At 45.1% G+C, this 26,404-nt stretch overlaps 3 protein-coding genes across 8 annotated transcripts in view; 1 reads left to right on the forward strand and 2 right to left on the reverse strand.

The window, feature by feature from the left end:
- Positions 1 to 1,454: 1,454 nt before the first annotated feature.
- On the reverse strand, positions 1,455 to 5,214 carry LOC139178325 (uncharacterized). The gene is made up of 3 exons (XM_070775932.1): positions 5,186 to 5,214; positions 4,481 to 5,069; positions 1,455 to 1,592 (listed from the first exon to the last, which is right to left on the reverse strand). Exons 1-3 carry the CDS (start codon positions 5,212 to 5,214, stop codon positions 1,548 to 1,550), a joined length of 663 nt encoding a protein of 220 aa, XP_070632033.1. The 3' UTR covers positions 1,455 to 1,547.
- On the forward strand, positions 1,586 to 24,945 carry PAX9 (paired box 9). Of its 2 annotated transcripts, XM_070775468.1 has the most exons (6): positions 1,586 to 1,914; positions 3,357 to 3,733; positions 7,863 to 8,256; positions 8,997 to 9,623; positions 12,548 to 12,690; positions 21,750 to 24,945. In XM_070775468.1, exons 3-6 carry the CDS (start codon positions 8,253 to 8,255, stop codon positions 22,002 to 22,004), a joined length of 1,029 nt encoding a protein of 342 aa, XP_070631569.1. In that variant the 5' UTR covers positions 1,586 to 1,914; positions 3,357 to 3,733; positions 7,863 to 8,252; the 3' UTR covers positions 22,005 to 24,945. The 2 variants fall into 2 exon arrangements, with proteins under 2 accessions (XP_070631569.1, XP_019839428.2); XM_019983869.2 differs by lacking the exons at positions 1,586 to 1,914; positions 3,357 to 3,733 and adding an exon at positions 4,736 to 4,891.
- Positions 24,942 to 26,404, reverse strand: part of SLC25A21 (solute carrier family 25 member 21) — a 538,464-nt gene continuing 537,001 nt past the window's right edge. For all 5 annotated transcript variants that reach the window (XM_070775474.1, XM_070775472.1, XM_070775473.1 and 2 more), the window contains one exon: positions 24,942 to 26,224. In XM_070775474.1, the coding sequence (XP_070631575.1) occupies positions 26,163 to 26,224 (62 nt within the window). In that variant the 3' untranslated portion in view covers positions 24,942 to 26,162. The remainder of the gene's footprint in view (positions 26,225 to 26,404) is intronic.

The following is a 26,404-nucleotide window of genomic DNA, read 5'->3' on the forward strand; positions in this document are numbered from 1 at the left end:
TCACCGAAAACTACGTTGTTAGATCGCTCCTCAATTTCCCAAGAACTACTCTGCAGTCCTGTCTGCAGAGAGGTGGTTACCCTCCCTTTTCCCACAAAACTGGTCTCAAATGCTACTGCCATAGGGGAGGAGGTGAGAAGCCGGGTCTTTTCGCTGATCGTGGTGAGGGTAGAGTGTTTAGACTGACTGGACCCTAGACTGGCAAAGGGAGGAAGCGAGAGAGCGCCCGGATGCTGCAAACAGCCTTCGAGTCGAGGAGCCTACCTGAGCCTATCCAGTGGGGAGGACCCAGCACAGCCAGGAAGATTTGCGGTGTAGGACCTTCGTGCCCCACGCTGAAGATTTGCTGAAATACCGGGTCTTGCCGCAGGAACAGGCTCCTGGCCTGTAGAGCTCTGGTGATCCTAGCAAAGACAGATCCTAGTGTGGATTGCAATTTCTTTCCAAAACCTGAAAGCACCAGCTAGGGATTTCGCAGACCAGGTCTGTGGCTGGGAGGCGTCCACCCTGTCCGTCTCCCCCCTCCCCCCCCGCCACCCCCGGCCCCGCGCGTCTAATCCCCACTCAAGGGACAAAGGCAGAGGCAATTATGTGAGGGCCACAGCTAGAAAGCGTTTCCCCAAGCTAGTAAAAAATGACCCCTGCCCATGACAACGTGGGGGCTTTCTCTTCTGGTTACCACCTTTCCTAATGTGCGCTAAAATCCTTCTATCATGATCATTTTTATGAATTGATTTATTTCTCCACTCTATCTAAGATGACGAAAAGAGTTGAGCCGGACTCCAAGATGCACTCCAGAGCAAGGAAAATCTAATTATAACCCGAACTCCCGCGAGCGAGCGAGAAGAGCTGCCACGTCTGTTTTCCACGCACTTGGGCCCAACTAGTTAATTACGAGTTCTAATTTTATTGCATCTCAGCTCCTCCCGGTTTTCCCCACTATAGTGGTCTTTAAAAGAAACACCCACAGGGACACGACAGAATAAATTCCCAGGAAAGACGAGCGTGGATTTCTCTGCCTGTAGATAGATTTGAGAGCGCACGGGGAACCAGATGGGAGCATCCTGGCAGCCGGGGAACGAATCCCAGGGAAGAGCAGCTCTTTTCCCATTCTTCTGGACCTCGCTGTGCCCGTCTCTCTGCGGTTCCGCCCGGGCGGTCCCCGGGGACGCCGCGAATTCCCGCGGTCGCCGCTGTTTCCGCCTCCAAACCCTGCTTTAGCCTGGGCCGGAGGCAGGGGTGGGGAACAGAGTACGCATCAAGCCTGATCCCGGTCTCCCGCTCTCGCCCGGTCAGTCTCGACCTCCTCGGCCGGCGCGGGGTCGGTGCCCACAGAGAGGAGTCATCCATGCGGGTGCTCTTTCCCTCAGGCTCTCTGTGCCTGCGGGCTGGGACGGGTGTGTCTCCTTGAGGTCGTGGAGGGGGCAGACACCTACAGTAAACGGGCTTCTCTTGGGGCTTCGACGTGAACTGTCCCCGCAGAAGAGGGACATTCGGAGAGCGACGACACTGAGACACAGTGGGATTTATACACCGTGGGATCTCATTTAAGTGTCTTGTATGCTCTTATATAACCCAAGTCTCTGATTTCCCTGGAAAAAAGGAAAAGAAAAGAAAAAAAGAAAGACGGTAATACTGCCTTTGTAAGTTTATCGTGAATGCTTGGACGTTGGGAGCCCTGAACAAATAGTAAGATGGGTTGGGCAAGGGTGGTCCCAACACTCCCTTTTTGAGGCGCGGAGTCGTTTGCAGTTTCAGGCTCTCCTGCCCAAGTGCACGGACAGTTCACAGCCCAGGACCCCGAGTACCTCCTGGGGAAGGCAAGAGGATCCAGCCCGAACCGTGCAAGATGGGCTCTCGGTGAATCATGACAAGAGTGATGCTCAGGATTGCCTTGGACCATGATGGGGAAAGGTACGGAGGTTTGGAACTCAGTGGAGAGTTGAGGGTGGAGGAGGAATTGGAAGGGAGAACTAGAATTTTCGGGCTATGACAGTTTCGTGGATTTTCAACCTTGCCCAATCGTGGTAAAAATTGCGCGAGCGCAATCAAATTTGCACCTGTAGGTGGCGCTATGATGAGGCGACTGTCTGCAGAAAGGTAGCCAGGGACTCAAAGAAAGCCGGAATTTTTTCGTGAACCCGACCCTAACTTTCTGCTCTTAAACCCGGATTCCTGTTTTCGGAGAGAGAATGCGAGGACAGTGTCGCATGAGTCTTCGTTCTCGAGTTCAGCGCGGGGCTGATCAGTGGTAGAATTAGGTTGGAGAAGGCGACAGGTTGGAAATCCCGCATCTCGACTGCGCGGCTCCAGGCAGTCCCATCACCCTGTCCATTGCCTGGGTGTGAGGACTCACGGAGCTGCGCGGGATCCGAGGCGATTCGTGCGGACACTGTGCCAACTGCAACCTCCCCCGCACCGCACCCCCCCACCCCGCCCCCAGCATCGAGAGGACCGAGAAGTGAGCGAGTCCGGGTTCTCTGCATCCCTGAAAACAAGAGGAACGCAGATGCTTAGCACCAAGGCTGGCCCGTACATTGATTGCAGTCCTTTGAAGCCAGCAGGCAACTCCAACCACGCTGCGTTCAACAAAACCTGGACCCTGGTGGGGGACCCGGAGGGTTTCTTTGTGCTTGAGATCCAAAACCTAGGCTTACAGGCACGGCCTGGTTCTCGTTTATCTTTTCTAGGGACCTTTAGGCCAATCAGGTCTTCAGTAGGAGGCAGCCCCACTGCCTTCTTAAAGACCCCCAAAGCCTGTTCTTCCCACAGGCAGCAACAATTCTCTTTAGCCAGCGCTGCTCAAGGCTGTAAGCTCGGACAGTGTCCTTGTCACCGAGCTCTGTGGCTTCTACAGATGCTTCGAACCAGGCAGGTCGAAGCGTCCCTTGGGCAGGACGCTCAGCCCGGCGTCTCTGCTGGACTCCGCCCTGCTCTTGCCCCTAGCCGGGATCCGATCCTTGATCGCACTTGCCACTATGCAGCCAAGAGTTTTGCCCCTTGCCCCCCAAATGTGTTATCTTTCATTTGTGGATTTAATAAACAAATATAACCATATCACATGGGGGCAACGCGCCGTCCTTCTGAAAACAATTCCGCTGTTGAAAACTGAAAAATGGGTGTAATTTGCGTTCAGAAAGTGATGTTGGGGTCACAGCAATTTCCCGGGCCGTTATTTATTTTTACTTTAAAGTCTTTAGGGAAGGTTTGCTTATATACCCGGGAACTTTCCAATGCGAGGGCACCAGCAATCCCGCTTGCCTTCAAAGCGGGGGGAAGGGGGGTGGAGAACAATTACTGAGTGACGCTAATGTGGGGAAACTGAAAAGAAATGTCGATTGTTTTTATTGTAACAGAAGGAGTGTGCAAACAGAAAAACCAACCCCGGGTGATCGGAAACAGGCAGGCGGAGAATTAAAAGCGGGTTTCAGGCGGCAACAAGCCCCTCCCCTGCCCTCGGAAGGAGAAAGCGGGTGAGGAGCGCTCGCAGCCCCAGGGCGGATCCCACGGCCAGCGGCGGGATTTCCGCGCTCCCGCAGGACCCCGCGGGCTGCTGCCCTCTGGGGAAAAGGTCTCGAACCGTGAGCACCAGCAGCCGGAAGGCAGCGAGAACGCAGGGAGACCTTAGAGACTTTCGGAGAATTTTCCAGGTTCCTCTTGGGGGCCCCAGCGGCCTCTACTTGGGCTGGTGCGTCCGGATGCGTCCGCAGCCCGGCGAAGTACAGGCTGGCAGGTCAGTGCCTGGACACCCCCTCCCCTCACCACCACCCCCACCACCACCACCACTACCCTGGCCTGGCTGAGGCTGAGCGCCCGGGCAGGCGGTCTCTCCCACACCCCCTGGCTCTTCTCTTTAGCCGCTGCCTCCGACCCCGCCCGCGGTCCCCGGCGCAGATAGGGTCCAGCCCGCGGCCCTGGGTGGACCCTCCCTCTCCTTAGGCAACGGGTGCGCTTCCGGCTGCCACGTGCGGCAGCAGACACTGGGAGGTCCAGTGGGCGGAGGGGCGGCCGCTGACCCCACCAGGCCGAAACGTAGCATCGGGCCGATCCGGGTTGGAACCGGCGGCCCGGGCGTTGGCAGCGCAGTTTGGCGAGGACCGCAGAAGTCCGGCCTCCTTTTCTCTCTACGAGGCGTGCAATCCTTCACTTACCAGGAAGAGGAGCTTCCGTGGGGGAACAGGATCGGAGATCTTGCCTTTACCGTATTCTCCCTCAGACGACTGGAAGAAGTAACTGTGTTTTGAAAACCCATCCCCGAGCTCAGACTCTGGCTGCTTTCGATCCCCGAAACTCCCCTGGGCAGGGCGAGAGGCGGCAGTCGTTGCCTGGGCCTCACTCTCGGTCCTGTCTTTTCCCGACAGAGGGGCAAGTTGGAGGAATCTGCTCCTTAACATTCTCGTCGGCAACTCTAGTCTCCCTAAAAGCGCCTGAGAATAGCAGGACCCCTCTCCCGCGCATACACACACCCCTCTCAACCCACCTTCGCGCTCCCGTCCCATCTGCGGTCGTCGCTGACCTGCAGGACCGGGAAGCAGGCGCGAGGCGGAGCCGCCCGGGACGTCGGTCCGTGTTGGAGAGCCGGGGGGTCCCCACTCCCCGCACAGCCTGTGGCGCCTGGGTCCGGGGGCGGCCTCTGAAGGAGCCAGATTCCAGTTCCTTCCCCGCATCTCTTCCCAGACCCCGCTGGTGCCAGGAGGGGCACGCCGCAGGTGATCGCCCGAAGCACTGGGACCGCTGACAGATTTATGAAGATTTTACGGCATCTGGCCGAGGCCCGCAAGGGCAGGGAAGGAGTCCAGAAAAAGGGGCGCGCTAAGTTCCCCAGCCGCGCGCCGGGACCCGGCCGTCTCTGAAGTCCCTGGGCCCCGACTCCCCTCGGGCCCGTGCACAGGTCTGTCCCCGCCAGTGTAGAGCGTACGGAGTCTCTCCACCCCTTGAAGCCCCCTCCTTCACAAGCTCGTGTCCAGCCAGCTTCCAGTCTCCCACTGAGTAAATATTTACCCGGAGGACGGGTCGCTCCTCCGAGAACTAGACAGAGCCCTTGGAAGGGCTTTTGGCTTCTTCCCGGCCTATGTCAGCTGCAGGATTTACTTGTGTTTTGGTCTTAAATTTCTTTAGCTGAAATTCTTCCGATCTCTGTGTGATCTCCTGGGTTCGGAGGGGGCAGTAACCAGGGGGCGCTGACCTCAACTGACCCTTCCTTTTTCTCTGCATCCCTACGCTCACCATCAGTCGAGGCTTATTGGCCCTTACTGTTTCTCTCTTTCTCCCCCCGCCCCACACCACCAACCCCCCTTTTCCGCTTTAGGTCACTGTCTCTCGCCGGGTCTCAGGCTACCTGGCCACAGTGCTCAGTGTGCGTCCGGGCAGGGAGGTGGCGGGGGAGAGTCTGCATCAGCCCCTTCATCTAGGGTTGGGCGCCTCTGTCTGTCCCCTGAAGCTTCGACTCCTCTAGCCCCCGGAGCCCCGGCCTCAGGTTGCCGCTGAGAATTAGTGCTCCCGAACAAGATCCTTCTCTCGCTCTCGGGAATGCGCTGAGCTGAGAGTGCCGAAGACCCGCACTCGCCAGCGTTAGAGGGCCTGTTGGGCCGAAAGAGACGCGGAGCAGGGGGCCGAGACCGCGTGCGACCACAGGTGGAAGTGGAGAGGCAGCAGCAAACCTGTTGGCGTGTGTGTCAGTCGCTCAGTCGTGTCCGACTCTTTGCGACTTCATGGACTGTAGCCGGCCAAGCTCCTCTGTCCGGAGAATTCTCCAGGCAAGAATACTGTCGTGGGTTGCCATTTTATTCTCCAGGGGATCTTCCTGACCCAGGGATCGAACCCAGGTCTGTCGCATTGTGAGCAGATTCTTCATCATCTGAGCCACCAGGAAAGCCCAAATCGGTTGAAGAGTCCGGAGAAATATGAGGAAACTGAGGGATTTGGGGGCAAACGAGAGGGTGTTGTGTGTGAGGTCCTCCTAGCCAGAGCAAAAAAACAATATGAGTTCTGGATCACTCCAGGCTGGTGCTGCAGAACTGCTAAAGCCCTCACAGAGCTGTGAAGAAGCACCCCGAGGCACGGGATCTTGGCCAGTTAGAAGGCGATCGGCCTTTTATCAACATTACAGCCCAGAAAAGTCCGAGAAGCCCTCGCTGGACTGGGCATAGAGTCTGCGCAGGGGACGCTACTTAGTGTGTGTTAGTGAGAGGGAAGAGGGGTCAGAGGATCTCTGGATCAAGATGCCCAGCACGTTCATTCCTTCGCACAAGCCTAAGGCAAAATCGTATGCTCCCCTCAGATGTCGCAGACTCAAATTGCCCCAACAGCAATTAGCTGCTTTTCAAATTTGGGATCCACAAAGGCCCTCCGAGTTGTAGAATTCCTGTATTACATGTAGATGCCATGTAACAGGTATTGGGGGATCAGACCCTGGTGAAATCGCTGTCAAGTCAAACTTGGAGATTTTAAACAACTGAAACAAAAACAACAACCGCAAAGGCAGACAAGTTCAAGTATGTCTAGTTGTGGGACTTTCCACAAGAAGCTGGTTGTAAAGAATTAAGGATGTTTGACTTTACTGTTCCTTTATCTTTCAAATCCTTCATACCTGTACATTTCAACTTAGAATGCACCCCTGCTATGGAAGTGTGAGGATCTGGAGACGACTGCTCATTTCAAAAAGCACAGCTGATCATGAGTTTTCCTGGGCTCTTGTCACTTACTGGCCTAGACTGGGGCCCAGTCAGCTTCCTTATGTGTAAACCAGAGCCCATCCCTCAGGACTGAAACTTTTGCGCACCAGAAGGAGGTAACGTTATGATTGTCAAGAGGCAGTGTCAATAGCCTCGACCCTGAAGCAGGGCAAACTCCCAGGTTCATTAAAAATGTTTCCCGCCTTGCTTTTAATTTTAATTCGCATTCTCCATAACCCATACTCAAAATGTGAATAACTTTGACCGCTAAAAAGACTACTGTACACTTTACATTAGACTTAGCGTGAATTAGAAAGGTAGGCTTAACTGCAGGGCCTCTGGCAGCTAGTGAGAAGATGTGGGAATCACATACATGTGCAGGTTCGGTGTTCACGTTCTTAGGAACGAGTCTGTTTCATATTTAAACACAAGCCCTTTGCAGTGATTCACTGGTGGGGGAAAACCGGCGAACGTCGTTGGCACCAAGGGCCAGCGAACCAGCAACATGGCTGAGCTCTCCAGCGCACTGGGTTCCGCAGAGAGTGAGTGCCCCGTGCCTGTCAATGGTTGAAGTTGGCTATGCGCTCGCTGTAGTCGCGTATAATTACGTTCCTGCTTGGAGCCTAGGCTAATGTTTGACCCCGCGTTCCTGGATGAAATCTCTAGAGACTGTTGTGGGGAGTTAGTCACGAGGCGAGGAGATTGGTGTCCACTTGGAGGTAACAGTGGCCTCCATCTCTGGCTCCTGCTCGTGTTTAGTCGCTCAGTTTCGTGTCCGACTCTTTGCGACCCTTTGGCTAGGTCTCCCCTATTCTCATCTCTCCAACGGGCCTACCTTCTCACACCTGCGCTCTGGTCTCTCGGCGTAGGATGTAGTGCTGTAAGATCCGCTGGTAACAGACATCCTCTCTTGACAACCTCTTGAAGCTTGCCTGACAGGCTATTCTAAGAACCCTCACCATGGCCACCATCAAAGACGGTGGCGCTCACCTCCCACCTAGAGTTTTAACTTAAATTCTGAGATGTCTGCCTTCCCCCCAGAGAAGCCTTCTCGGCCCCTTCTCCCTTCAAGTCTCTCGTATTCAGACCAAAAGCTTTCGTTTGCTTATTCAGCATTTTTAAGAGCCTGATTTTGCTGTTTGCGCTGCCCCTGGGAAGGTGTCAAACACCTCTTTTCATTGTATTTAGTCACCCAGGTGCAGAGCGAGATTGAGAGAGACAGCGGAAGAACTTTCCCGGACTGTGCTGTCGCTCAACGGGCCAAACCAATCATCACACAGGTTGCCTCCGGGCCCTCCTCTTTGGGGGCGTGCCCCTAGTGAGTGATAGACGGAGCCGCCCGGCCCCGCTCAGCCCAGCCCACGTTGCTGCTTAGATTGAAATGCAGAACTCAAGCCTCTTTCAGCGGGGCACAGACTTCCTTTTACTCCTTCCTTTTGCACTCTCGCCGCCTCCTCCGGGGGAGAAGCGGAGGCACCGGCGGCCCGGGGCAGCAGCACGACGGGCCACTAAGGCCACACGAAGAGTTTCTTTCTGGGAGCGCGGAACTGGGGCCCGGTTGGTGTACTGCTCGGAGCAATGGGTGAGTGGCGGCAGGGTACGCTGTCAGAGCCGGGAAAGGAGGGAGGGAGCGAGCGGGCGAGGGAGGGAGGGAGGGCGCGCACCACTGAGCGCTCACACTCTCCTTATTGACTTTGCTCATGTTCCTACAAGTTGTAGGAACACGCTAAGGGTCAGCGGCTCGCAGCAGTTCAGTCTGAACGCTGGCTACTGGGTTGCTGCTGTTGATGCCATTTTTTGATTTCAAGACTAGGGAGCGGTGGCATCAGCCGGCCCCGCGCCCCGGTGGCGGACCAAATTTTGTTTCGCGTACACAGGGTACAAAAGCCAACCAAGAAAAAAAAAGACTAGACTTTGTCTAATTGCGCAGGTCCCTAGGCGGGGCGCTGGGGATCAAGGGGGAGCGGCCCAAGGACATTAGCGCCGAGTGGGCGAGAAGGAGCCGCTTTGTAGGCGTCAAGACCGACTTCCTCGCCTGCTTCGGAGGCTTCTGAACACTCGGAGAGGCCCTGCGTCTCACCACTTTATTTGCTTGTATCGGCCGCAGGCACTGCGGTAATGAGGGAGGAGGGTCTGACTCAACCCCGGTGATTTGAGGCCGTTCCTCAAGGCTCGGGGACCGTATGGTTTGGTGAAAGCCCGGGTCCTTAGTCCCAGGCGGGTGCCTCCGCCTTGCCCCCTGACGCGCGCGGAGGCCGAGTGGCAAGCGGTTGTCCCAAACTGTGGGTGCGCGTCCCCGCGCGCCGTGTGTTCGTTTTGCAGAGCCAGCCTTTGGGGAGGTAAACCAGTTGGGAGGAGTATTCGTGAACGGGAGGCCGCTGCCCAACGCCATCCGGCTTCGCATAGTGGAGCTGGCCCAACTGGGCATCCGACCGTGTGACATCAGCCGCCAGCTACGGGTCTCGCACGGCTGCGTCAGCAAGATCCTGGCGCGCTACAATGAGACAGGCTCGATCTTGCCAGGAGCCATTGGGGGCAGCAAGCCTCGGGTCACCACCCCCACCGTGGTGAAGCACATCCGGACCTACAAGCAGAGAGACCCCGGCATCTTCGCCTGGGAGATACGGGACCGCCTACTGGCGGACGGCGTGTGTGACAAGTACAACGTGCCCTCGGTGAGCTCCATCAGCCGCATACTGCGCAACAAGATCGGCAACTTGGCCCAACAGGGCCATTACGACTCCTACAAGCAGCACCAACCGGCGCCTCAGCCGGCGCTACCCTATAACCACATCTACTCGTACCCCAGCCCCATCACGGCGGCCGCCGCTAAGGTGCCCACGCCGCCGGGGGTGCCCGCCATCCCCGGCTCAGTGGCCATGCCGCGCACCTGGCCCTCCTCGCACTCCGTCACGGACATCCTGGGCATTCGCTCCATCACCGACCAAGGTAAGGGCACGGGGCCGGATATGGGATTGTGCAGAGCTTCCCTCCTCAACCTCTCTGGGGTTACCGCATCTGCGTCTCCAGGGGCCCGCGTCTGTCCCACCACCTGAGACTTTTTCCTTTGGAAACGTCAAGAGTCCTCCCAGGGGGTGTCCTGATCTCATTAACGTGAAACTCATGCCCTTCGTTTCCTTGCCACACACAGTCTACTGCCTCATCTCAAACTACCAGACCCATAACATCCCCCATCCCCAACACATGGTTCGCATTTTCCACCCTCCCCCGCCTCTCGCGCAGCGGCAGCCTCGGACCAGCCTGCTCACTTGGAGAGCGCGGCCGGGGCCGGACTTGGGGAGCAGCCCGAGAGGCCCGAGCGGGCGTGGAGCTGCCGGCTGCAGACACGGCTTCGGGCGGCTTGTTTGGGGAGTCGGGGACTCTGTAGAAATTGCAGTATTCTTCTTGCATTCTGGCAATCAGACCAAATTTGCTCAGGCAGGAAGTTCAAATGTCACCTAATTGGTTTCATTCTTATGCTTCACTTCATTTTCCTCGGAAACGGAGGTCCCGAAGTTACTACTAGTAACTTGCATGTTAGAGCATTGCTCATTCTGGGACGAATTTTCTGCTTTATTTCTCTCTTTCTCCCGCTCTCCTCCTCCCCGCCACCGGACACTTTCTACCTTAACAGATTTTAGCACATATATATCCTAGGAAGTGGCACCAATCACCGATAAAATGAAGGGAAAATGCACGGCGATTCCACGCTGTCCTCTCTTCTGTTCTTTGCCGTTTTCCCCGCGCCTGCCGCTTCCCTTTAGGGTCCGACAGTCCCAGGGAATTCTAGTGGACATCCCGTCCCTGCACGTTTTCAGTGGTGCCACCCCACCGTTCCTTTCCTTTCTCACCCTTGACCTTGCGTGTTGTGAATGTCTTATTCTGCTGCTTAGGATGATTCCCCGCGCCCTTATGCTCAGTCGGGCTTCCGCAGGAGACCCGAGTTTGTTTTCTTTTACTGCGTTGTTAAAACAGAATAAAACAAAACATAAAACAGCGTTAACTTCTTTCTCAGTAGGGAGAAAACAAAGTCAAAAATGCCCTAGACGCAGAATTTAAATAATACAGAGATAAAGAGCCTACCTTCTTAATTTCTCAGCCAAGACTTTAAAAAGAGCGGGGGGGAAAAATTAAATAGGAAATGGGGAAATAGTTCATTTAATTATTTCCTGCCTTTCTCAGTTGCCACCACATTGGCACAATTATCTTTTTAAATAATTAACCATAGCCCTGATTTCTCATCTTCTTGTTTTCTGACTGTGACTTTACAGGATCCTTCTAAGGGCCCAGTTTTGTCTTATTTGGAGCTGGCTGGAGTTTTAGTTGGAGAGAGTTTGCCCTTGATTTATAGGATAAACTGACCTCACTGACATTTAAAGGAAGCCCCTGTTCATGGGAAAGTGTGAGATCAGCAGAAACGGGGGCGCGCAGGGGGATCTCAATTTCTTAAGATAACTTCAGGCTTGTGCCCACCGATTGCCTTTTGTCTGGGAAGGCAAGGAAAGACTGGCAGTTCTGGGCCAAAATCCTATTTCCTGGTGCAAATTGGAACACAATCTTAATTCTTTGGCGAGGGGGAGGCATAGTGAAAAAAGACTGACAGAGTTGAAAAGAAAACCTTTCTTCCCTAGGGAGCCTACAATCAGACCAAATGTCAGTCGGAAAAGTATTAGATTATGGAGAGAAGCAACTCTTCGTTCTACATATGGTTGATTCTGGGTGCCAGCTTTAAACAACCTGTTTTCTGACAAATCTATGAATATAAAATGATTATTTCTACCAATGATCTTTCCTCAAAATGATTGACCTGCTTTGAAGCTCAGTATCAGATGGAAGTGTTTTAAGATCGTAGTAGTAGCTTTGTCAAACTTCAGTCCTCCACCCATGGGTCCCAAAGACAAACTGCTCCTAGTTTTCAAATATCTTCTCTTTAAAATTGTACTTGCTCACTTAAAGATGCCGATGATTCAACATGCACACCTCTTGGTATTGTGGTAATCGGTTTACATCATATAATTTTCTTTGCGTCTCTATAAAGAGAATAAAGGACAGTTGACAGCTTTAGCTCTTTTCCAAAACACTTAATTCCACTTTAATTTTCCTAACCTTTTGTTTCATTGAAAAAGTAAACCTATGACCTTACCTCTGACACTGGTGGCACTTACAGTGGTAATTGTACTATTTGTTTTTGAGTCATATGCACATAACCTCAGTATTTAACGTGTAGAGATAGAGCACGGAGGGTAGTCACACACCTATGCACTTCTGCTTTGCATGTATATTGTGGGCATCCTTTAGTCATTTGTTTGCAAAAGACTTTACAGGTCTTTTGTTCCATCTGTTGACTTAAGTACTAGATCCCCACAGCACACTGAGCACTTTCTGGACGTTTCTGAGCGCCAGAACAGGCATAGTTAGGCCAGCATGACCCTTTCTCCCGCACCAGTCTCAGATTTTTGTCAACCCCCAGTCGACCCTGGGTTAGGACTGAGGAGAACAGCGCGTCCAGTTTCACGCGTTCTTTCCCCGATTTGAGAAAATTCGGGGGAAAATTTTCGGATTCCTTCCACTCGTTTCCCAGGGGAGCGAGGACGGGAGGAGGTAATCAAAGGCCGTTGCGGGGGGGGGGGGGGGGGGAATGTCTTCCCGCGGGCGTGGGGCAGAGAGCGGGGAGAGGCCTACTCCGAGGCGTCACCTGGGCCGGGGCCTGGGCTGCCGGCCGGAGAGGTGGGCCCCGCGCCCCTGGGAGGCGGAGGGCAGGGGGCCGACCGAGGTCGCGGCCCTGGCGCTCGAGGGTCGCGGGTTCCGAGCGGGTCTCAGGAGGGGGCGCGCGGTCGGCCCTACAGCCTGACGGCCTCTCCTCCTCCCCTCAGGAGTGAGCGACAGCTCCCCCTACCACAGCCCCAAGGTGGAGGAGTGGAGCAGCCTGGGCCGCAGCAACTTCCCCGCCGCCGCCCCGCACGCGGTCAACGGGCTGGAGAAGGGGGCCCTGGAGCAGGAAGCCAAGTACGCGCAGGTGAGGAGGCGGGGGCCCCGCCGGGTGGGCCGCGGCGGTTTGGGCGACGGAGGCCCGGGCCCCTCTCGGAGCCTCGACCGAGGAGAAGCCCTGGCCGCCTCCCCGTGACGGCCACGAGCCCCAGGCCAGGGCGGCGGGGCTGGGACAACGCCCAGACGCGCGAGGGCGGGGTGAGGCCTCGACCCCTCGGCTGGAGGCCCGGGGCGGCGGCCCTGGAAGCGCCTCGGGGCCTGTTGGCCAAACGGCTTGCGCCCCAGCCCTCTCCGCGGCTCGAGTCGGGGCTACAGTCACCTGGGACGGCGTCTCTGAGGGGCCAGGCGAGCGGCCGTGGGTTCCCAGCTGCGCGCGCGGCGAGCGGCCTGTACGCCCGAGGGCGCGGCGCCGCGGCTCCTCCCGCACTGACGGCCCGCGGCTCCCGGGGCACAAGCGCGTGTGGCGGGTCCCGCGACGGCGAGTAGAGGGCAGCCAGAGAAACTTCAGACAGTTCCCGCGCCCCGATTAAAGGTCACGTCGTCATCTCCCCAGGGAGGTTAGTGAGAAAACCTCAAATTATACGGACTGGCTGTCGACCGTTTAATTTTTCTTTCCCTCTGTCCCTCCCTCGACTCTCCAAAAGAAAACTTAAAACACCCCGTGTTGTTGTTTTTTTTTCTTTTCCTTGAGAAAAGCTAAACAACCATAACAACAAAAGCCCCAGAGTTTTGAGTCTAAATTCATCACCACGGTGGAGTCAGGAGTTCAAAGCTCTCAAAAAACCAAACAACAAAGCCGGACCTTCTTTGAACAGACCTAATGTAGGTTTGCAAATTTATTCATGCCAAACTCCTATTCCAGAGCCTCAAAATACTCAGTTTTCGTTTTATTATTTTGAAATCTTAAAACTTTCAATGTTTTCATATCTGTAAAAATCAGTTTTTTCCGCTCAGTGAAACTTGTAACTTTTATTCACTTGGAAAAAAAAATCCTAGTCTTTATTTTCTCTAACAAACACCATTTCCACTTTCTCTTCCCTCCTTTATTTTGTTAAAACAGAATCCCGTATATATTAGTAGCTCTCCCATGACAAATATCACAGAAAATAGCAGCAAGGAAGGAGGGTCCCTTTCCTGAATCTCTATTTGCAAAGCACGCGAACAAGACATTACAAGAAAGTTTGTCACTACCTTCTGCAAAAAAGCAAGTAGTACAGAAGAGGCTTTATGTTCAGTGGCACCACTGCCACTTAAGCAAGTTATTTAACCTTTTAGAGTCTCTGTTTTTTCATTTATGAAGCACGGAAATAATAGGCCCAACCTCAAGCAGTGTGAAATTTCAATGTGATAATACAACCATGGGGCACATAGTAAGTCTTCATTAAATATTGCCTATGGATAGAAATGGCACTTAGAGATTGACTTAAAATCAAGCAGTTTTTTATTTTGTCACAATTTACTTTGATCAGGGAATACATAGTCAGAAAGTGTCAAGGTATTTTGTTACAAACAATAGAGTGTCTATAAAGCACCTAGCATATAGAGTGGTAAGCATTTACTAGGTGCTCAGTAATGTTTATTAGGTCATCATTGCCTGAAATAACATTGTGAAGTACAGAGCTGAAAAAAAAAGTCTCCCACATAGAGTTGATGAACCTAGTTAATAAATAAAGCAGTGTCATAATCCAAGAATCTTTAGGGTTACTTTTATTTTTACTCTCTTGAATTATAGACCTAGTGTTTAATCTTGTTTAGAAATGGTTAGTTAATACACACACTTCAAAATGAAACCAATCAATTTAAAATAAAAATAGAACAGTGTTAAGTAATCTACTTTGTATTTTCTGAACTTAAAAATCCATTACATTTTATGCAGTGACTATCAAATCACTAAATTATCAGATTTATAAAAATGAGTAATTTAAACAAGTGGCCAATAAGTATTGTTCTAAATGCTTGAGAAAAAATTAAAATTTTTTGAAGAAAAAGACATTTGTATCAGACTTTCATTTGGAAAGTTCTTAATGGCAATCTGCTAACCTTCTGCATTGCCATGTTGTAAGATAATATAAATGACGTAAAATTTCAAAACTTGAAAAATTTCCATGCATAATTAAGTCAGCAGCTACTCTAACTATCAAAATAGTGCTTAATGCTGAAGATGTGCTAAGTAGACACATATACTTAGAATGTATCATTTTGTGAGCAGTTTTGGAGTTTAGACATTAATTTCCTTGAGGGTAAAGTTATACATTAAAATTTGCTCATCAACAAACTTGGAAATGTAAGGTGTGTTGTGTGTGTGTGTATTCCATATATGTATATGCATTTCTCCTACAAATATTTGAAGGGTAATTTTATTTTTTAAGGTTATTTTTCAAAATGTTATCAGCATATGTATGTTTCTACAATCCTAGTATAAACTTGGGTAACACTTTTCTCTGTGTTATGAACAAAAATTGAAAGTCTTTGACAAAAAAAAAAAAATTCTTAAGATTTTTGCCCATAATACTTTTATGGTATTTATGGTTGTTATTAAATAGCGCACTATTATATGATCTCAGTTTCATTTTAGTTAATAAAGGAGGAAATTGAGAGTTCAGGATCATAGGACTTAGAGCATAATCCTTTGTCAGAATATACCTGTAAAATTACCAACAATTGATCATAGGTTTTATTGATTACTGTAATCTAGAGTTTCTGTTTTCAGCTTAAACTGCAAAGAAAGTTGCCCGATTGCTAGTAATTAGAACCTTATGCACACATCTATCTTGTTTTTAAAACATTAGAATATTCAAACTTGTTGTACACATTACTGTTATACTGCAATTGATATTTTATAGTGCCATTCAGAAATCCTTATTGTCTATCTTTGAGGATAGAAGAAAAAGGATATTTATTTTTACTTTTTTCACCTACATTTAATGTTGGGCTCGAACTCTTTAATCTCATCTAACTCTCAATGACAATAATGTTTCTCTGGGTCCTAATGGCTGGTTCTTTTAAGTTGAAAATATAAAACTCTCTTGAATGCAACTGCATGGCAAAAAAACCCCAACAACAAACAAAACATATAGAGAAACATGAGGTTGGAATATATCTACCCTTTTATATGGTACTTAGTGAATTACTGCCTCATTCTTTTTAAAGAGTTCATAAGCAGTTGTATAGGTGTTGAAATTTTCTTTGTATTATTAGGCACACTTTCTCAAGAAAAAAAAAAAGAATATCTGGTACTCTGATTCAAGTAATCTGAATGGTGGATTTACAAGCTTTGAGTATCTTTATTTTGGGGTAGTGAAATCAACTCAGCAAGTTTAATATAAAATTAGCTACAAATTGAGATATCAGGAATGGAGAATAGTCTATAAATACTTGAACATAAGAAAAAGTTCAGAGTTAAATGAGATGTGAAAAGAGTTTAATTTGGAGACATAAATTAATCTGAAATTCTTATGAAACATTCATTTGTACATTATATTTAAAATATAGTATTTCCTGAGTATAATTTTCTAGTGCATTATTTAACAGACTGTCCTTGTAGACTACTGTTCTTGTGAAAATATAAATGAAGTTGCCCTGGATTTTTCTTCATATTAAATAAAGTTATTTTGTGCTAAATTTATAATTTTATAGAGAATCAATTTCAGACAAATGTTAATAGTCTTTGAAATTCATATTATCTACTATGAAAAATATTCTTTGATCTGGCTAGTTTTTAACTGTGTTTTAAAATTAGTAATTATGTATTGGTAAAACATGTCATATGAAATACCAAAAAAAGCTATTTAAATTTTTTTCAAGGCTACATCAACTTTAATAACATTTTGGAAACATAAAATTTAGAAAAACATTTAAAATAGCAGCTTTCCATTACCTAGAGACAATTAGATATGCAATGTGATAACTAAATATAATTAAGATCCTTTTGGATGGATGTTGAAATCATATTTACAACTGTCATTTCATTTTGTCAGATTTATTTTACTAGGTTATTGCATAATGAATTAAGAAGGGTAGAATAGCCAGAAAAATGACTTCACGCACACACAAAAAGAGAATCTTGTTTATTTTCAGATCTGAAGCTTTTTCTTGCTTATGATACCTAGGTGGAAATTCTAGGTGAAGCACAGCTGTGTGTGGCTGAACATACTTTATTATAAAGCCAGGGTAAACTCGTTTTATCGTAAGAGAAGGACCAGGTAGGGCTGATGAGTGGATGAAAGATTGTGGATTGAAGACTTGGCACTACTATTTGCATTTTCTTCAAGAAAGAAAACGTTGAGTAGACAACTCCCAGAGTTTGAGGAATTGTCTATAACCTCTAGCTGCCAGACAGTTGTCATACCAGTTTTTTTCATGGTCATGAGTGTTTGGAAACTAATGCATTTCCCCTTTCTCTGGGGGCAGTGGTGGGGGGAGGGGGATACATGCAGTGACCATAAATTAAATAATGAAAGAGCTAGGTTACAACTTTTATTTACCTTTTCAACAGCTTTACTCATTTTGCTTACTTAAAATGTAATGCTTATTCTGTGGTAAAGGGTGTCCAGTTTTTTTGTTTGTTTTGTTTTTTCTTGTTTTTAAAAAGCAAGAGCATCACATCTTTTGCTTTCAAAAGGCTGCACTAACTTAAGTATACAAGTGATTGTGAAACACCTATAATGTGTCCCATTTTGTGGGGATGTGAGATGATTAAAGGCAAGACCCTGTCCTCAGAGTGTTTATAGTCTAACTCTCTGCCAATACAGCTTCTCAACATAGTCATTTGAAAATCTTTTTAAAAACTGGCAAATCTGTGTAACATTTTAGAACGCAATGAAAAGTCATACTTTGATTCACTCTTGTGATAACCGTAACTAGACTACATTGCATATTAACGTATTTTTTTCCTGGACTCTTGTTTAATGTCAGTGGGATGAAATCTGTCTTTTTCTGGAAACATTCAACAAAACAAGGAACTTACTTTTTCCAGGGTATACAATTTGGTCTATTTTACTTTGTATTAGTAAATCTCATTCTCAAAATTAGGTTGAAGATAGTTTGCCTTAGGGAAGACCCTTGTACAGTTCTTTAGAGGAAAGGATTCTCGTGGCTTCCATGGAAGATCCACATGATCCACATGAAAAGGGGTTTGATGGATTGAGGTCTTATTTATGGAATCTTTAGGTAAAGTCATTTTCAGAAATGAGATTTCCATTACATGCCCATTGCTGGGGTTTCATTTGGAAAATTTGTTTACTCTTCCCTGGGGATTCCATATGTTGGTCGATTTATAAATCATATTTACAATCCAATTAAATAGAGTAATTTAGCATGTTTGCTCCCATGATATTTATGGTGTACCTTTGGTAGTCTCTACTCAGCCTAACCAGCTTTTCAGATTAATTACATGCCCTTCACTGAAAACATTGAACAGATTTGGGAAGTTTAGTCATGTGCTCTTTTACTGGAAGGAATAAACAAACATCAGTGCTACCTGTAGTTGTTTTCCTTTATGGTGGAAAATTTTACTCTTTCAATTATTGCTTCATAAATAACAATTACTTTACCTGGTGGAGATTTATATCTTTTACTAATGTCATGTTTCAAAATTAATAGTGAGAAAATTGCTGTGTTTATTGGGTCACTAGAATGAATGGTGATGGTGGCAGGTACATTTTATTTAAAGCATATTTGTTCTCTCATCTTGATTATGCCGTTTAAAAGAAATTTTTAAATATGAACTTTAAAAGTAAAAAGGGAAATTAAGACAAAACTTTTTCACCCCAGATCTAGGTTATAATTTAACCTGAGTGAAAGCTAAGCGCTATTTCTACACTGTTTAAAGATTTGTTTTTTTTAAAGCAAATTCTTGAGCCTTCCCTTGCCTCCTTCTAATGATGAGGAGGTCAAACCTCTCCGAGGTTCCCTTCCCAACCTTCCTTTCTGCAGTAGAGCTGGGCCTGCATCACTAAAATGACTCTAAAAATATTGCAGATTTTAGAGAACTTTGAAATATTTAACATAAAAAATAAATTTGGTGCCTTAATATGGACAAATCTGGAAAGAATTATTAGTGTTTTTTTTTTTTTTTTTTACAGTTGATGAACAAATGTAGTTATGGAATAAATAAGGCACCTGATGGTAACCTGAGCTTAAATCCAATGTTTTGACTTCCCACAAATCCTAGGAGCATTATCTAAAATGAGATTCCACTCCAGCCTGGCTTCTTAGGAGAACATCTCTGGGTAAAAAGAAGTGGACCCACGTCAGGGATTGTAGACATTACATTTGAGGAGCTGAAGCGCCCCCAATAAAGGGGTAACATCAGTAAGCAATGGTTCTAGCAGCAAGGATGTAAGGAAAGGAAAGGGAAAAGGGGAATATGATAAAGCAAGTTTCACAGAGATCTGTAAAGTTGAATGATAGAAAAAATATATAAAGAAAAAAGAATGAGTAGGAAAAATTTAGCTGTGATGAAAAATAGAATTCACCAATACATTTTTTCCTGCTGTGTTGCTAAATAATATGTTGTTTCTGTATAATACTACATATCTAACCCATGTATTGGTCAAATGTTGAGCAAAAGTTTTCATTAGTTTTAAAGTAATTTTAACCATAACACTTTAGTCTTAACATTCTTATTTTATGATTCTTGGTGTATAAAATATTAATTAATGCTAGAATAGAAGAGACCAGATAAAGATGTAGACACCTTTCCATAATTGAGCTGGAGCAATTCCTTTCCAAACTAATTTCTTTTAGGTTATTGGGAAGATTCTAGATAATATCAGAAATATAATCTCTGTGCAATGCTAAATTTCTTCTGCAGGTTGCCAGTTCTTGATCTTCATACTCATTTGCTGAGAGAGCCTTAAAGTGTTTCTCCTTTGAGCCATTTTCTAATGAGCCATTCTCAGAAAGCAGGAAAAAGAGGGTTTTTTTTAGAAGTTAAGAAACAGAATTAGGGCCTAAGACTGAGTGTCAGGTTCTAGAAGAGGAAAGAATCTTTTACCAGAAAAGATGCTCTAGTTTGAAATGAAATCATATCTTTTAATTGTCCTGGAGAAACAGAGAATCCTGTATCAGAAGGGGTGATAACTTCTTTTAACACATGGCCATGGACTTGCTGATTGATTGACCTAAGGCAAATGGCTAAACTCCTTAATCTATATTCTCTTGTATAAAGAGGATAAGATTTCATTTATATTCAACAATGATGTGCAGTGGTTTCTTTCTTAAAAATCAGAACATCATCCTTTATAACACATTTTAGTTGCAATTAAACATAGAGTATTACTCATTGTAAATTATCTTGTAATTATTATAAACTCAGGTTAAAATGAGATACAGTTTATCAGTTCTAATTATTTGATAAAATATGTTGGGTATTTCTTAGTGCCTGAGACATAGGACAGATTCAGGAAACCTCAGTTTCCTTTCTTCTTCCCCATTTTTCAAAGAACAAGCACTCTGACAAGAAAAGAGAACACGAGGTATGTGTTCTTACAGAACCAAATACATAAAGTTAGGCTTTATGGTGGCTCAGAGGGCTTCCCTGGTGGCTCAGAGGTTAAAGCGTCTGCCTCCAATGCGGGAGACTAGGGTTCGATCCCTGGGTCAGGAAGATCCCCTGGAGAAGGCAATGGCACCCTACTCCAGTATTCTTGCCTGGAGAATCCCATGGACGGAGAAGCCTGGTAGGCTACGGTCCACAGGGTCGCAACGAGTCGGACACGACTGAGCGACTTCACTCACTCACTCACATAAAGTTAACTCCTCTACTTTTATTCTCATTTTGACAGAAATTCACAAGCAGTGTTAAATCACATCCATGTATATATTTTACTCCATGCATTATTCTACATTGAGAAAATAATTTTTGACACCCCCACTGTTGCAATCTCATAGACATGGAAGTGAAAATAATAACCAAATGAATTACAGTAGAAAACAATTTCTATGTTGCTATTGAATTGGAAATAGAATCAAACATATGTCTGCTTTTCTTAGCTCTAAGGATTAATTTGTTTTATGAATTATATTTCTATTATTTACATTATATTTTCATTAGGAAATGTGATATGTTTATTTATTCAGATCACCACCAGGAAATAGCATTTTCCTTATTTCTAAACAATGTAGAAATTGAAGGGGGAAAATTAAGTTATTCGAAGAAGGGTGCTGAGTATTCATGCCAGAATCAGGATTAGAAATCAGGGTGTTTTTGGTGTTGTTAATAGTAACGATACCAACAATAATTTATTGCATGCCAGGGTTTCTAGGCAGACTTGCCTGCCAGAGTTGCTGTGTTTTGTTTGCAAACTAAGATTTTACATTTAAATTCATTTCAAGAGATTTATCCACGTGGCTTCTAAAACTTCAGATCACAGAGCCATAAAACTTTTGCAAGCAAATTTTCCAATTTCAAAACCATGCATATATAATCCTTTCATATTCTGATAGTTTCCTTTTTAATAAAATAACTCTGGAAAAAATACCCCCCTCATCTTCATTAAAAAACCCTTATAGACAAACTGCCTGATCTTTGCATGTCCTTTGTCCAACAGGCATTTTCAACATGATGTTTTAAAATATGGCCGTGTTTTATTCAACAAAGGTCATGCTCATTTTGAGTTTCTAAAATGACAGCCCACACTCTGCCCTTCTTTACTGGAAATGAAAGTACACCAACCAGGCCCTTCACAAAGATCTCAACAAAAGAGCCAAACAAAGCTGGAGTGTGGGGGAAAGCAACAAAGACAGACAGAGCTGAACGGATTCTAAGAGAACTTCATCACAATTAATTCTTTCCTCACCTGGTGTTTCCTTCCTATAATTCCAAGTAGCAAAAGCAAATACTGTGGATTTTCTGGTTTTAGCCTCCTCAAAATCTTTGTGGAAAAAATACATTTAAGTAGCAAGACTGAATGCATTTAGAATATAAACAGAGTCAAATCTAAAAAAAAAGAAATTAGAAGGTAGAGTCAGAATATTGTCAGTTACTACTCAGAACTAACATTCTGTGTTTTTCTAAGAACTGGTGAAATGTCAGCCACTCTAATGTGATTATTTTCACCTCTTCTCTTTTCCGACTCCTTTTAGGCACCAAACGGTCTCCCAGCTGTAAGCAGTTTTGTGTCAGCATCCAGCATGGCTCCTTATCCTACCCCGGCCCAAGTGTCGCCCTACATGACCTACAGCGCTGCTCCTTCTGGTTATGTTGCTGGACATGGGTGGCAACATGCCAGTGGCACCCCACTTTCCCCCCACAACTGTGACATTCCCGCATCGCTGGCGTTCAAGGGAATGCAGGCAGCCCGAGAAGGTAGCCACTCTGTCACAGCTTCCGCGCTCTGATGGGAGATTCTGTCTGCAGCAGCTTCGCCGTCTGCAGCAGCTTTGCCCGAGGAGTCTCCCTCTCAACACACCCTCCCCCTCTTCCCTGGTCTCGGATCCCACCCCTCTACTCTCCAATCCTTTTGCCGGAAAGCTGGCGTTATGGACTCACCTCCTTTGTGCTGATGACACTTAAATATTTCTCGCCATAACTTCTCTCTCACAGAAAACCTGACATGACTTTAGGATTTAAAAAACAGAAGCGATGTTCAGGATTGAATGAGACGTTCGTGTTGCCCACGCACTGTTTTTAACGTAGAAACCTGCACCCCTCAAAGGGCTTAAGGAACTTTTCAAACTAGTCTTTGGTAAAACCACATGTGTATATTTATTCTAAATCAACCTGAACTTCTGAGACGTGCAATTGTTGAGATTCTGCAAAATCAATAAAAGAAAATACATATAGAAAAAGTTATGCTACACCCTCTAATCAAATAAGGTAATAAAATAAGCCTTAATTCATCATTAGGAAACCAATCAATAATTGACTTGAGTGATCCTTTATTTTTAACAGATGACCTATTTTGTTGGAAAATACATGTATAACTTAAGCAATATCTGAGTTCAGCTCCTCTGGTGTTTTGACTTGGTTCCAAATACAATAATGTTTATATTTTCTATTAGTTTGTAAATACGGACTCTGGATGGTGCATTTGTGTTTTCATTCCATGGGATAACCCCCTCCCTACTCTCCCCGCTTCTCTTTTTTTTTCCTTTTCTTTTTGCAAAGGTGACTTTCCGGCAACATCTTTGTCTCTGGTGGTGGGCTGCTCAGGCTCCTGGGCCTGGACTCGCCCCAGATTTTGTGTGTGCAGTGAAGGCTTCGACATCTCATGAAGGACATTTTCTTTCTACAACAGAGGACTCAAAAATACAGATAAAACAAGCCAGTCTCCCATTTTGTATCCCAAACAACACACATGCCAAGCATATAAAGACAGGAGGGTGGAAATATCTGAACGAGGCTCTAAAGGAAGTCACTTAGAAACTTAAGTTCAATGTGAAATGCTTCGCAAAGACACTTAAAATGAACTTTATGTTAAAGAAAACCACTGTGAAACTAAATTGTACTGTTATTGTTGGCTTACCTGTGTGTTCAGCAATCGCAGCCCAAAATTACATTGTAATTTAAAGAAAATGGAAAATTCCGCTCTAATGAATGTAAAAATGGCTTGCTGTGAAGTTTACATTGTTGTACAGAAGCATGTGTCTCGTGTAGGTAAACTGGTGATGGTTTTAGAAATACAGATGCTATTTAATTTTTAAAAATTCCCTTTATTCATTTCTGGAGCTACAGGACATGGTTTAACTGATGGATCTTTTGAAACCAATCTTTTCACTTTAATGTTAATAATAGAACTGAGGGGGTATATGTTTGTGTGTGTGTGTGAGAGAGAGCATGTGATTTGTGATTATGTTTCATATTTTAAAACAACTGATTTTCTTGGGAAAAAATCTACAGTTTTAATCTCTTCTGTTTAGAAAGTTCTTCCTGCTTGGCAATATAGGCTTGAAAATACGTTTTTAAAATGTTGGTACAATTCATCTATTGGAAAATTAATATATTGTGGGGCTTTTTTTTTTGGTGTTGATTCTGTGCAATAACTAACAGAGCCCATCACTAGATATGGATGTTAGGTGGTTTTGATTTCTTCCTGTCTGGGCTGTGCACAGCCCACGGGGCAATCCACTTCTGTCACTTTGGTTTCATGGCCTCATTTAAAACTCAGATGGCTAGATTAGCCAGGTTTTCAAATCACTATGATATAAACAGTAAGCAGATTTCTGACACACAAGTTATGTTCGAGGAATTGCTTTTTTCAAGCAGCAGATATCTTGTAGAGAGCTTTGAACTGCATTTATTTCTAAAGCAACCGAAATTCAGTGCTACAAACAGAGGATTATAACTTCAGGAGAAGAATAAGCAGAAGGAGCAGATGAACTCTCAGGGCCATAGTCTTCCTTTGATCTTGTAAAACTCCTATTGACATCTGGAGTTCCCAGTCTGGTGAGAAAATAGAACTATAAACCAAATGAATAAAATACCAGTCCGATATTTGGTGGAAACTTTAAAACCATACGGTACAAGGACTCTCCTGCCATGCAGAAAACTGACACAAGGTACAGAATTATTCCTTATCAGATAGGAGGCTATTAGGAGTCTTTAAAAAATATCAATAATTTGTATGGAAATACAACTGTTATTTTCCTTATCTAAATTAAGAAGTCTCTTGTTAATATGCTATTTATAATTTTTTCCTGATTCTTGTATCTTTAAAAATCTAATATTAATACTATAAAAGTTTTCCTTTTCTTTTTTCCCCTGGAGGCAATTTAGCATTCTTAGCAATGGTGAACTCACATGGAGTAAATTTTAAAAGATAAGAGAAAGCCCAAATACAATTTGCTATTCAAAGCACACTATGATTTAAAACTACTTTTAAAAAAGAGAGAAGGAAAGTGGGAGGGGAGATGAGGTGGTTCGATTTTTAAAAACATTATTATTATTGGTTAACATTGACTTTTTTCCTCTGTTTCTTCGGGGGTGAAAGTGTTTTTAACCTGGCAAATGCACTCTTCAGAGATCCTTTTCCATCCCATCCACTTGGAGAGGTTAAAGGTTCAATTTCATGGCCTCTATGGAGGCAGTGCTCTCTCTCACAGGATGCAAGAGATAGAATCACCTGCAAGGATAGAATGCAGTTGGACAACAGACACATTCTTACTTCTCTTGTTTTGTCCTACTTTTAGTGACCCTCTTATTAAGTATTGGGCTGAAATATAAATTAAAGAACACGTTGGAAAGGATGTACAAGTGAAGGCTGTGTATGTATATACAGTATGTCAAAAGCCTTTATTTTTATACTTCAAATGCTCTAAATTAATAAAAAGTAATAATTACCATGTTATCTTTCATTTTTTATTTTCAAAATGTTTTAGTGACACAGCTTCATGGTAGACAGATCTCCTGGTTATAGTTAAGAACAGGTGTCATCCTAGAACAGGCAGATATTTTTGTTGACTCAAGATACTGAAGGAGCATCACTTCAGGATGCAGATATAAAATTAAGCTTCGTTACATCAACGTCAAGGAGATATTTTTTTTGAGTGCGTGTTAGTACAGGCATCTTTGCAAATGCCAAGAATGTACTTCTCTTTTGAAACATTTTCTTCTTCATAATACATATGTTAACATTGAAGTTAGTAGACTTCACATCTGAAACCATCACTTAAAAATAGTAAACTAGAAATGTAGTTTATTTTAAACATCCTTTTAAAAAAATGGCATAGGTAAGAATTCTGAGAAAGGGTATCTGATGCAAATACGGAAAGCACAAACAGGCCTAAGGAGCAGTTCAGATTTGGATTCAACATGAACATATTTCAGCATTAAAACTTGTTTTCAAAGGGAACTATGTGAAGAAAAGTAGTTTAGTATAGTTTCATGTTTTATCTTTGTCACAAAAGACTTCAAATATCATAATTTAAAAATATGATCTGCTTTAACCAACAGTGCAAAATATAAAGTAGGTTTAGGAAAATACAGATGAGATATAAACCAACAATTCAAATTTTAACATGAAATTTTAAAAAGGCCATTTTAGTACCCTTCAGAAACATTTCCATGTATATGATTAAATACTATTTATGGAAGCATTTAATTCCTTATAAAAACTTTAAATTTTGGCATATTTTTTTCACTTATAAGCACTTCTTTACCTTTTGGGAAAGAATAATCATCAATACAATGAATTTTTATTGCAAAGCCATGTAAGAGGAACATAGGTCATAAAATTTGTATTGTTTTTATGGAATATATCTAATTTCCATGCTACTTTTCTATATTCAGTTTATATATTTCATTGCTTCACAGTATTAATTTTCTCATAGTTTTAAGGATATGATTAAAATGACAGTTTCACATTGTCTAGATATAATTTTTGAAGTATCAAAATAGGTTTTGTTCTTGAACACACTGTTTTACCCTTTATAATTGTATCTAAGTGTATAATTATAATTTATCATTGTATGGGCTTAACTGATAGATATTCTCGCCTCCTGATGGTGCTGTGTAATGAAAATCCATTTTCACAAGGGGGGAAAATACACCATAGGCAATCACCAGTTCTCCTGAAGCCATGAATAGGTGTATTCATAAACCAGCAGCATCACTGCACCACCTAGAAAAGAAAAGAGCAGTTTTTAATCCTGTGAAATTGTGTTGTCTTTCCCACTGGGTTTCTGAATCCCCTGGAGTCTTATGCAGCCTATCAGGCAGAAGCCATTCAGAATCATCAGTTCTCAAGCTCCAACGCATAGACAGAAAACTACTGTGGAAAATTCTCAGAGCAAAATCAAGA

The sequence above is a fragment of the Bos indicus genome, chromosome 21 (assembly GCF_029378745.1).
Source record: "Bos indicus isolate NIAB-ARS_2022 breed Sahiwal x Tharparkar chromosome 21, NIAB-ARS_B.indTharparkar_mat_pri_1.0, whole genome shotgun sequence".
NCBI classification, from domain to species: Eukaryota; Metazoa; Chordata; class Mammalia; order Artiodactyla; family Bovidae; genus Bos; species Bos indicus.